The 12,911-nt window shown below is 48.4% G+C and overlaps 1 protein-coding gene across 11 annotated transcripts in view; it reads left to right on the forward strand.

The window, feature by feature from the left end:
• IQSEC2 (IQ motif and Sec7 domain ArfGEF 2) overlaps positions 1-12,911 on the forward strand; it is a 394,948-nt gene that overhangs the window by 342,271 nt on the left and 39,766 nt on the right. For all 11 annotated transcript variants that reach the window (XM_068248403.1, XM_068248411.1, XM_068248410.1 and 8 more), the window contains 2 exons: positions 1,656-1,926; positions 2,291-2,680. In XM_068248403.1, coding sequence (XP_068104504.1) covers positions 1,656-1,926; positions 2,291-2,680 — 661 coding nt within the window. The remainder of the gene's footprint in view (positions 1-1,655; positions 1,927-2,290; positions 2,681-12,911) is intronic.

Below are 12,911 nucleotides of genomic sequence, written 5' to 3' on the forward strand. Positions count from 1 at the left end.
GCTCTTGGCATAATGTATATAGTAGATGTAAAGAGACAGGAGTGGGGGTGGCATACAGTAAGTATATAAGAAAGGCCTGAGCTAGGGCAGCACAGCATACAGTTAGTAATGGGACATATCCTGCATTAGAGATTCCATAGCAAATACTAACCTGTATGTTATATTGCCTCTAGCTCAGCACCTGTCCTCGTACTCACTATACTTTATGCTGACTCCTTCCATTTACTGTCATTTAATGTGAAGAGATAGTTGCTACTAATATGCTACTAATTCCGGCTTGTTTGTCATTGTCAGACTGTATGCAGCTTAAAACATGTTGTTGACCATCCCTAGTTGTCTGTTGACAGCCTACACCATTTTATGTGCTTTGCTGCAGCTGCCTCTAATTCAGCCTCTGTCCTCCCTTAGGGCCATTTCACACTGCACAGGTGAAAAACTGATCTGCATAAAACAGGTCGGCGAATCGATCGGGCGGGAGATCGGACATGTCGGAAATTATCTATCGAGCCATCTTAATGGCTCAGAATCGAGCCGTGTATTTGCAGCATAACGCACTGATTGTGTGTACTATGCTGCCTCTGCCCTCTCTCACTACTGCTCTATACTGACGGCATTTAATGATATCCTTACATCAGCCTTGCACTAACTCTTCAGCTACCTCTGTTTAAAGTGGAGCTGAACTCTTGCACAGGACAGAAGGAAAACAGAAATCCACCCTGTGTGTATATAGAAAGTTTAGCCTGTCTATTTCCCCTCATCTGTGACTAATCACAAGTTTAAATTGATCTCTCACTGGTGTCAGCTCAGGAATCTCATCTGCCACAGCAGAGCAGCTAATTTGTAGACGCAGGACGTTAACCCTGTGTCTGCTTCTGTGAAAGCAGAAAGTAGACTCATTGCAGATTTATTACAGGATTTGTATCAGCTGTAACAAAGAAATGTATTTCTTTAAAGGCTGTTATGGCGTTGTTTATCTTTTAGAGCAGAGAGGAAGTTCTGATTTCAGGTCCGCTTTAAAAGACTTTTCACATGAGTGCCATGTCATTGCTTTTATTCTTTTAATAAATCCACTTGCCTGGCAGTTGTACTAATCCTGTATTTAATACTTTCTGAATCACTAATCTAGACAGAGTATGCAGATTGGGTGCTCGGACTCCATGTTTTCTCTACTGACTGCAGGCTTTGTCGTAGATGGTTGGCTCAGACACTTGAAGCCAACAGATCAGCAATATAGCCAGATAACTTCACACTTGCCTTCATCACCTGCAATGCTAAGATTCCATTAAGCTGTTTTAGTCTGCTCTTATTGGTTAAGTTGGTTATAATAGTATCTCTGCAAGTCGTCTTCTTGGCCATCGCCTTCCTTGATTAGTATTGCCCATTTCCCAGCTTGTGTCTTCTCCGAGTGGGCCTGCCCATCTCTGCAGATGACAGCTAGCACTTGGCATCGTTCAACGCCCATTGCCTTCTGTCATATCTGGCTTACTCTATGTGATGCTGCATCAGTCATAGCCTTTGTAAGCACTCTTTGAGCACATGGTCTGTAAGGCTGGCACTTAATTCAGAAGTCTTTTTCTCATTTTGTAGTTTTCTAAGCTTTCTACTTGTGGCCAGTATAATTGTCCCCTTGTTATCACCATAATTTGTCTCTTTAGTGTTGAAGGTGGTGACTCTCTTGGAAGTGAATCTGGAACGATTGTCGACAGCCCTGGCCAACAGCCACCATACCGTGGAGAGGTGAAAAGTGACCATTACGACCTACCTTCACCCACCCGTCACCCGACTCACCCCAGCCTCCAGTGGAGTCAAAGGGCCAGACTGCAGCCGGCCAGTGTTGCCTTGCGTAAGCAGGAAGAGGAGGAAAACAAGAGATCCAAAGCCTTGTCTGACAGCTATGAATTGTCTACAGACCTCCAGGACAAGAAGGTACCTGTCCATACATACCTTTCTTATTTTTGTCTTCTACTCCTCTCCACGGTCCTGGTCTGTGATTTCAGTCTCTTTCCCTATCTCTCTAGAGATGAGGTCCTCAAACCTGTCAACGTGACTAACATTCATGTTTTCTGTACAGTCACATATGAAGTGTCAATAGCATGACTGTAATACTCATAAATCTATGGACTGTTAGTCCCAAGGACAGGTTTGAAGACTTCTCTAACTGGTTCTGTACATGCTTCTATCCTGTCCCTACTGTTCCTTCTAAACCTAATGTTTCAGACTGTCCTTCTGTCTAGTTTGGTGTCTCCTGGACCCTGTCTTACACACACAATCTACCTGTCTCCCGATGTAGGTGGAAATGCTGGAGAGGAAGTACGGGGGCTATTTCCTCAGCCGGCGAGCAGCTCGCACCATCCAGACAGCGTTCAGACAATATCGCATGAATAAGAACTTTGAACGCCTACGCAGCTCTGCTTCTGAGAGCCGCATGTCCCGTCGGATCATCCTATCCAACATGCGCATGCAGTACTCCTTTGAGGAGTATGACAAGACCCACAACGCCCCCCCATATTTCCAGGGCAAACCCGTGTCATTGGACGAAGGGGTAGCTGCATGTCGTGGGCAGGGGGAGCGAGGTCTTCAATATGGGGGCTCCGGCAGCATTATGGACGGTGATTCCATCAACACGTCAGGGGAGTTTTGCAATGAGATCACAGACCTGGAGGATTCCTTCTCCAAACAGGTGAGACTCAAGAAGGGTGAGTGTTACCTTCTGGGAGGAGGGTGGAGGAGTTAAAGTTTCTTTCCTAGTATATCCGAAAACTTAACAAAAGTTGTTTAGGTGATAACGTTAAGGACTGTACAAAAGGTCTATGCAAGCTTTCAAAACTTTAAGTTTCTTATTTAGGCATCATACAGAACTGGATCAGAACCATGATTTTGAAAGCCTGCATAGAACTCTCGTACAGTTAGTCATTTAAAGGTATCGCCTAAACAACTTTTGTTATGTCTTCGGATTCTCTCCATGACTAACACCGGACCACACACACAACTGGCATTCCTAGGGAAGGACAAAAATTATGGAAGTCTTAATGACCACTTGTACTTTGTTAAGTTTTCTATTTTTTAATAACCTGCAAACTAGACTCCCCTTTAAAATGTTAGTCCACCGAAATCTGATTATCAACAGCAGTGAAGCGTTACTGCTGGATTTCCAGGCTCCACCCCCACAACGTTATGGAATATCTCTGCTTACTGTACTGTATACTGGAAAAAGTTGAACAGAGGGAGCAAGAACCCCTCATAAAGGCAAGGACTGAAGGATGGCACTGGACCTGAAGCACAGAAATACTACTGCCCAATATTCTGAGAGATGAAAGAAGCCAGGATCTGTCCAAAACTGACATATCTGTTCCGAGTGGACTTACCCTTCAACATGTCCCATTAGCCCACGTGATAGGCGGCCGATGTGTTGATTGAACTTTTTTGAGTGTGCCTTTTCACTAGGGAATGCACTTTTTATTTTATTTTTTAATTGAATCCTCAAACTAGTCCAGTAATGTGAATATTCTCTCAGCCCACAAAATGGCTGCATCGGATGCCATTTTTAAAATACATTCCTAGTGTGTCCTCTCTCCTAGTTGTGTCATGGCGCACTAGTGTATATGGCTGTGCATTTGTCTTCCTCCTGCTGCATTTTTGTGATTTTCCCCCCCTCCCAGTTACCCTCATTTTGTGTTTTTTGCTCTTGACAAGATCAGTCTTTTGCGGCCTCTATGCAGTATATCATTTTTGTCCTGATATTTTTTCTTCTTGCATACAGATTTTTTTTTTGTTTTTTGTTTTTTTGCTTTTTTTAACTACATTTAATTGGACTCGATATTTGATTGAAATACAACAATTTTGGTGGAAGCACAGCCCTGGAATTTATTACTTAACGGTCCAGACCAGCAACCAAAAGCCCCTCAGTAGAGATGGTCTGTGAGATGTTAGACCACGTTCACAGTGACCATTGCGTTCCCTGTGACAGCAGAATGCAACGCAAAGGATCAGGAAATCGGTATGGCAGGTTATGCTTGCGTTTGGCGGTGTACAGTGAAGCATACAGTCAATGAAAAGTATGCTTCACTTTTATGCATGTTTACAGTGCCACAAACGTTATACCGCAATGCTCCCGCTGCGCTGTTAATGTTGTATAGGTGGTGCAATGCAGTGCGGTTAGCCATGTTACAAAGTGGCCATTACACCCCAACGCATGACTGTGAATGTGGCCTTAATACTGGCTTGCTTGTGAATTTAATGCTTCTTTGAACTGGGCCAATCAAAATAGTCAGGAAGTGTATTTCATTGGCCGAATGCCATGCTGCATATGATTTGCTTATATTTGTATACATTTGTTTGCAATCTTGAATTCTAAGCATCTCACGGACCATCCCTACCAGTCAGCTGTTCATATGATTTTACGGTTTTCATATCTCAACCCCTCGTGTTGTAGTGTGACAGGGTTCATGTTACTGCTACTTATCACAGTCAGTCTAGTGCTCTGGCCAGAAACATTTACTGTGTGTGAAAAACAATTGCAGTGCTGCAATCAATTCTGCACTGAATAATTCTTTATCATTACAAGAGTCAAATGTTTTGACTTTGTGACTCATGACTGATGATGATCAAAACTATTCTAATAGGGATGGTTAAAGATCTGCAAATTATTCGAAGTTTGTTTAGTTTACAAATTCTGTATGCAAATTTATGCAGCTTGAAATGGAACCAATCGAACCCTGCCAAGGTGGATTTGGATTGATCCATTTTCAAGCTGCATTTATCTGTATACAAAATTTGCATTATCCTGTATGAAAGATTTGCATCTCATTGACATCCCTATTTTTTTTTTCACCCCCCAGGCACATACTCCCCTCTCAGGGCTGCATCCCTCTGGCACATACTCCCCTCTCAGGGCTGCAGCCCTCTGGCACATACTCCCCTCTCAGGGCTGCAGCCCTCTGGCACATACTCCCCTCTCAGGGCTGCATCCCTCTGGCACATACTCCCCTCTCAGGGCTGCAGCCCTTTGGCACATACTCCCCTCTCAGGGCTGCAGCCCTCTGGCACATACTCCCCTCTCAGGGCTGCAGCCCTCTGGCACATACTCCCCTCTCAGGGCTGCATCCCTCTGGCACATACTCCCCTCTCAGTGCTGCATCCCTCTGGCACATACTCCCCTCTCAGGGCTTCATCCCTCTGGCACATACTCCCCTCTGAGGGCTGCAGCCCTCTGGCACATACTCCCCTCTCAGGGCTGCATCCCTCTGGCACATACTCCCCTCTCAGGGCTGCATCCCTCTGGCACATACTCCCCTCTCAGGGCTGCATCCCTCTGGCACATACTCCCCTCTCAGGGCTGCAGCCCTCTGGCACATACTCCCCTCTCAGGGCTGCAGCCCTCTGGCACATACTCCCCTCTCAGGGCTGCATCCCTCTGGCACATACTCCCCTCTCAGGGCTGCAGCCCTCTGGCACATACTCCCCTCTCAGGTCTGCAGCCCTCTGGCACATACTCCCCTCCCAGGCCTGGAACCCACTACAAATCGCTAGCACAATCGCTAGTGTTTTTAATAAGTGATTTGTACGCGATTTCATGAGCGTTTTCCGGCGCTTTTAGGATCGATTTTAAAAAGTGTAAGCTTTTTGCCAGCGATTGTGTAGCGATTTGCGATTAGTGATTTTAATTCTGATTGGTCCTTTCAATGTATCATAATTTTATTTACAGTTTGCACTCAAATCGCTATGTGTAGCGATTCTTGAGCGATTTGCCAGCCCTTCAGTACATTACATTGAAGCGCAAACTCATTCAAGATGCTGCATGTCCTGCGATTGCGATTTTGCTAATCACAATCGCTACTGTGGAATTTGTTATATTTTTTTACATTGGCAGAGCGTTTATGGAAAACACTAGCGATTCAAAGCGCTCCCTAAACGCTCAAAAAATCACTCTAGTGGGTTCCAGCCCTCAGGGCACATACTCCCCTCTCAGGGTTGCAGCCCTCTGGCACATACTCCCCTCTCAGGGTTGCAGCCCTCTGGCCCATACTCCCCTCTCAGGGCTGCAGCCCTCTGGCACATACTCCCCTCTCAGGGCTGCATCCTTCTGGCACATATTCCCCTCTCAGGGCTGCAGCCCTCTAGCACATACTCCCCTATCAGGGCCGCAGCCCTCTGGCACATACTTCCCTCTCAGGGCTGCCTCCTTCTGGCACATACTCCCCTCTCAGGGATGCATCCTTCTGGCACATTCTCCCCTCTCAGGGCTGCATCCTTCTGGCACATTCTCCCCTCTCAGGGCTGCAGCCCTCTGGCACATATTCCCAGGGCAGCCATCAGGGGGGGACAACTGACACTGCAGTGAGGAGCCCAGGGCTTCTGGGGGCCCTGGGCCCCCCCAAAGCGCTGGATGGGTCGCATGTGCTGGCTGCGGGCCTGTGGCTCACTAAGCAGCACACCATGTTACAAGAACGAGGGGGACAAAAGAGAAAAGAGGGGGACAAAAGAGAATGGATAAAGGATTAGAACGGCCCTACTCATTTGTTAACCGGAGACCACCTGTATTTTGCTAGTATTTGGCTCCATCCACCACATGCCATGGTCACGCTCACTTTTTGCCACATCACGCTGCGCATGCCGCTTTCTTCAGTGTCGGAGCCATGCACATTTTTTTAGCCGCAGCACGGACGCGGGGGTGGAGTGGCTAGTGGGCAGGCACAGCAACCAGTGTGTGGGCCCAGGCCTGATAATGTGTGAGGGGCCCCAAAATTTCTGATGGCGGCCCTGCATATTCCCCTCTCAGGGCTGCAGCCCTCTGGCACATATTCCCCTCTCAGGGCTGCAGCCCTCTGGCACATATTCCCCTCTCAGGGCTGCAGCCCTCTAGCACATACTCCCCTCTCAGGGCTGCAGCCCTATGGCACATACTCCCCTCTCAGGGCTGCAGCCCTCTGGCACATACTCCCCTCTCAGGGCTGCAGCCCTCTGGCACATACTCCCCTCTCAGGGCTGCAGCCCTCTGGCACATACTCCCCTCTCAGGGCTGCAGCCCTCTGGCACATACTCCCCTCTCAGGGCTGCAGCCCTCTGGCACATACTCCCCTCTCAGGGCTGCAGCCCTCTGGCACATACTCCCCTCTCAGGGCTGCATCCTTTGGGCACATACTTCCCTCTCAGGGCTGCAGCCCTCTGGCACATACTCCCCTCTCAGGTCTGCAGCCCTCTAGCACATACTCCCCTCTCAGGGCTACAGCCCTCTGGCACATACTCCCCTCTCAGGGCTGCAGCCCTCTGGCACATACTCCCCTCTCAGGGCTGCAGCCCTCTGGCACATACTCCCCTCTCAGGGCTGCAGTCCTCTGGCACATACTCCCCTCTCAGGGCTGCAGCCCTCTGGCACATACTCCCCTCTCAGGACTGCAGCCCTTGGGCACATACTCCCCTCTCAGGGCTGCAGCCCTTGGGCACATACTTCCCTCTCAGGGCTGCAGCCCTCTGGCACATACTCCCCTCTCAGGGCTGCAGCCCTCTGGCACATACTCCCCTCTCAGGGCTGCAGCCCTCTGGCACATACTCCCCTCTCAGGGCTGCAGCCCTCTGGCACATACTCCCCTCTCAGGACTGCAGCCCTTGGGCACATACTCCCCTCTCAGGGCTACAGCCCTTGGGCACATACTTCCCTCTCAGGGCTGCAGCCCTCGGGCACATACTTCCCTCTCAGGGCTGCAGCCCTCTGGCACATACTCCCCTCTCAGGGCTGCAGCCCTCTGGCACATACTCCCCTCTCAGGGCTACAGCCCTCTGGCACATACTCCCCTCTCAGGGCTGCAGCCCTCTGGCGCATACTCCCCTCTCAGGGCTGCAGCCCTATGGCACATACTTCTCTCTCAGGGCTGCAGCCCTTGGGCACATACTTCTCTCTCAGGGCTGCAGCCCTTGGGCACATACTTCCCTCTCAGGGCTGCAGCCCTCTGGCACATACTCCCCTCTCGGGGATGCAGCCCTCTAGCACATACTCCCCTCTCAGGGCTGCAGCCCTCTAGCACATACTCCCCTCTCAGGGCTGCAGCCCTCTAGCACATACTCCCCTCTCAGGGCTACAGCCCTCTGGCACATACTCCCCTCTCAGGGCTGCAGCCCTCTGGCACATACTCCCCCCTCAGGGCTGCAGCCCTCTGGCACATACTCCCCTCTCAGGACTGCAGCCCTCTGGCACATACTCCCCTCTCAGGGCTGCATCCCTCTGGCACATACTCCCCTCCCAGGGCTGCAGCCCTCTGGCACATACTCCCCTATCAGGGATGCAGCCCTCTAGCACATACTCCCCTCTCAGGGCTGCAGCCCTCTAGCACATACTCCCCTCTCAGGGCTACAGCCCTCTGGCACATACTCCCCTCTCAGGGCTGCAGCCCTCTGGCACATACTCCCCCCTCAGGGCTGCAGCCCTCTGGCACATACTCCCCTCTCAGGACTGCAGCCCTCTGGCACATACTCCCCTCTCAGGGCTGCATCCCTCTGGCACATACTCCCCTCCCAGGGCTGCAGCCCTCTGGCACATACTCCCCTATCAGGGCTGCAGCCCTCTGGCACATACTCCCCTCTCAGGGCTGCAGCCCTCAGGCCCTCTCAGGGCTGCTGCCCTGAGAGGGGTGTATGTGACAGAGGGCTGCAGCTTGACCATGCAGGTCCCCAGAGAGTGGAACTGGAAGGCATCCAAGTTTTTCTTGCCACGGGGTAGGTTCCAATTAAAAAAAAAAATTCAATATGTGAATTAGCTCCACTCAGAGGACAGAATGTGGTATTACCACTTATGTTAACTTTACAGTAATTTAAGAGCTCCAACCACCCCCACGCCCTTGTGAATCTAATTTGCACATGGTCATTGAGAGAACTTTTAGCATTATTTAGAACTGCCAGATTATAATTGCAAATTACACTAAAAGCAAACAGATTTGAACAGTCCCGCTTCTATTGATTTGGATGGTGGAGGATACAGAATACTAGGACCTTGCTTTATTATAAATCCTGGATTCCCGCTATAAGCTTAACTTCCTGACTCTGTGTCTCTTGTTGCTTTTAGTGAAACATATTTAATATATGTAGCTCATTTCATACAATTATGCATTTAGTTATTTCCTTGCCCCAGATCCATTCTGCATTCATTAGTAAAAGCTGAGGCAGGGTCTGTCTCAGGGCCGTCACAGGGGTCCCTGCAGAGCACAGCTTGAGTGCGTGAGAACCCCGCAGACACTATTCCTTATGACCTCATCTCTCTTAATCTCCTCCTGCAGGCTAGTATGTGATTATAATATACATGGAATATTCTTAGGCTGGTCTCACAGCTAAATACTTCTAACGGTATTGCACAATGCAAAACATATTGTATGGCTCACAGGCTTTCCTGTATAATTTGCAAAGAAAAGAGAATTTAAATTTGTTTCTAATCTAAAACTCATTTAGTGGTTTTTGCAAAGCTGGTATGGTCTGGCCTCTAGGCAGCAAAGCATGCTGGGTAGACCCCACTGTTGCAATGGATCGTGACACGGCTGGTACATTGCTGTGCCAGTGGCTGTGACCTTGTGGATACCACAAACCTCCTAAGAATTGGCGTTCGCAGAATCCCGTCAGTTAGTGTAATTCGAGACAAAATGTTGTTCCTCAGTGTTTGATAACCTGGAGAAAGTTTAGAACCTTGTCTTGATTATTGACTGATGCTGCTCACTAATTGAGAGGCGCGTTAGAGCACTGTGCATACTACTCTGTTCTGATGCTGCTCACTAATTGAGAGGCGGGTTAGAGCACTGTGCATACTACTCTGTTCTGATGCTGCTCACTAATTGAGAGACGGGTTAGAGCACTGTGCATACTACTCTGTTCTGATGCTGCTCACTAATTGAGAGGCGGGTTAGAGCACTGTGCATACTACTCTGTTCTGATGCTGCTCACTAATTGAGAGGCGCGTTAGAGCACTGTGCATACTACTCTGTTCTGATGCTGCTCACTAATTGAGAGGCGCGTTAGAGCACTGTGCATACTACTCTGTTCTGGTGCTGCTCACTAATTGAGAGGCGGGTTAGAGCACTGTGTATACTACTCTGTTCTGATGCTGCTCACTAATTGAGAGACGGGTTAGAGCACTGTGCATACTACTCTGTTCTGATGCTGCTCGCTAAATGGGAGGCGGGTCAGAGCACTGTGCATGCTACCCTGTTATGATGCTGCTCACTAAATGGGAGGCGGGTCAGAGCACTGTGCATGCTACCCTGTTATGATGCTGCTCACTAAATGGGGGGTGGGTTAGAGCACTGTGCATGCTACTCATCTCTGATGGTGCTGGTTGTGTAATAGGGGCCAGTCTAGGCACTGTACACACTATTTGATGGTGCTGGCTAAATTGGGGTGTGTGGGATAGTCAGGGTATTGTGCATACTACAAGAAGTTATTATGCTGCTGGCTTAATAGGGTGGGTCGGGGTACTGTTGCACACGCACTACTTGAAGCTCTGATCAAGGCTGGTTCTAGCAATTCTAGCAATGGGGCCCTGGGTGACGGGGACACTTGGGTGGGGGTCCCTGTGGACTCTAAAGCAATTGCTCCTTGGGCCGGGCTGAGGCAGAGGCGAGAGAGGCTCCAGCCTCAGGGCGCAGGGTAGGAGGGGGCCCACAAATCACTCAGCTATCACTCCCCTATTGTGTGTGAAGCAGAGAGAAATAAGAAAATGGGATACATGGCAGTGATTGCAAGCCAGATAACTAGAGATTAAGGTGTTGGGGGCCCTGAGGCACCTCTTAGTCTAATAGCAATCAGTGTGTGACGGCTGGGGGGGAGGGATGGGGGGGGGGGTGCACTTTGGTGTCTCAGCCTTGGGTGCTGGAGGACCTTGTCCCGGCTCTGGCTCCTATAGTAGTGCCAGCCCTGGAGCGAGCTGTGGGGCTGGTTCAGTCAGGGCCGGTTCTCTCATGAAGCAAGGTGAAACACTTGCATCAGGTTCAGAGATTACAGGGGCAGCATGTTTGTACTGTGTGTTTACACTAACAGAATGCAGTTAGAGTAGGAGGAAAGCGACATTAAGAGATAATCGTTGGGGAAAAGCAGCTTGCTGTGCTGTATGAGGAGTCTGACAGTGAAAGAGGAGGGGGAGGCAGGAGAGCAGCAGTGTTTGATTTGATTTGCACAGCAGAAGTGGGGAGGTGGCACTGCTGTCATGAATGAGGAGGAATGGAGTAGCTGAGGGTGAGCAGTTTGTTGATCACAGACTCACAGCCAGCCAGTGTGTTATTGTGTTAAGCTGCAGCATGTCATGTGAGAACATTAAATGAAGCAGAGTAAATTGTTGTGTGCTGTGCGATCATTCCAAATTGGGGGACGTAACCTCACAAGTTTACCTCAGGCAGCAAAAAGTCTAGAACTGGCCCTGGGTTCTGTACACTGTGCACACTAAAAGAAGCTCTTATGCTGCTGCCTGTTTAATAGGGATGAGTTTGGGACACTATTTAGCTTTTCAATTCAAATCCATTTTAAGCTAAAGTTGGATTCTGCTGAGCTGTTGGCACAGAATCTGATTTTGAGGAAATAAAGTATTATACCAATGTCCCAACACCAAGTCTAATGTGAAACCAGTCTAATGTACATTTCCTGCAGATGTTGAGTAAAGCGAAAAGCATGTTCATTTCCCCAGAGAAGCGTGTCACCATTCATTGCCATACATGGAGTCTTTCATAACTCAGTTTATTAAACAAAAGGAAAAAAACTGTATTTACGCAGCTACCAGATCTATTTATTTACTCAAGTCTCCCTTTTCTTCATGGATGCCCTGCTTAGAAGACTAATATTTCATGAAATTTGGGGCTCACGGCAGGAAATGAAGGCTGAGACAGTTTCCTGCCTCTGTGGGTTCTGAACAACAAAGCAGGCCTCACAAAGTTTATTTTTCAGTTCAGCAGAAATCCCACATTAGACACACAGAAACCATGTACTGTGCATCTTCCAAGAAGAACCCGGTGTCCCTTCAGCTCTAGTGATTCCAGTTATAGCCCTTACTGAGCTGCCTTTTTTTAAACAGACCTGAACTCAGAACTTCCACTCTGCTCTAAAAGATAAACAATAGCACAATAGCATAATAACCTTTTAAAGGAAAACATTTATTTGTTACAGTGTATACAAATCCTGCAATTAATAGACAGTGTGTCTACTTCAGACATGGGGATAACATCCTGTGTTTACAGATTAGTTGTTCTGCCGAGGCAGCAGAGATTCCTGAGCTGACACAGGTGAGAGATCAAATTACACTCAAATTACACTTGTGATCAGAACTAATACTGTAAACTGCTACCCATACACCTCATTACACAGCTTGTAGCATATGGACGGTGATGACAGATACTCGTCCCCCTGGTTCCTGTATCGCACTCCAAAACCCTCCCAATTCCTTATACTGTGTACTGTAGTAACATACTTCCTGGTTATACCAAGAATCCTCCTAGCATGAAAGAGTATTTTAGTAGCCAATCACTGGGCTGTGCTCGCTTAGAGCTGAAAATAGGCAAATGCAAATCTTGAAACTGAGGTTTTGAGGTTGGCATAGACAAAAATCAGAAGTTCCAGAAGAAGCGATACTGGAAAAGGATAGACGAGTATCAGTTCCAGCTGACACCTGATGGTACCGGTTGTGTACTGTAGGTTTGACTTTTTTTAATTTTAAGAACACTTTAGGGCCCAGTTTGAGTAAAAACATGTGAGGAGAAAAGATGACTCCTGCTCAGGAAGGTTTCTTGTGTATTCTATTTCATCCAACTTGACAACAAAGTCAGTGCTGAGTGTCTGCATCTCGAGATGTCCATCTGCACTTTCCAGTCTCTACACTGGTTAGTGGGAATCAGCTTTGTTGATCAAAGCTGCCCCGTTCCTTACCATAATGTAGGGTACCTGTAGGTGTG

Source organism: Hyperolius riggenbachi, chromosome 8 (genome assembly GCF_040937935.1).
Source record: "Hyperolius riggenbachi isolate aHypRig1 chromosome 8, aHypRig1.pri, whole genome shotgun sequence".
NCBI lineage: Eukaryota > Metazoa > Chordata > Amphibia > Anura > Hyperoliidae > Hyperolius > Hyperolius riggenbachi.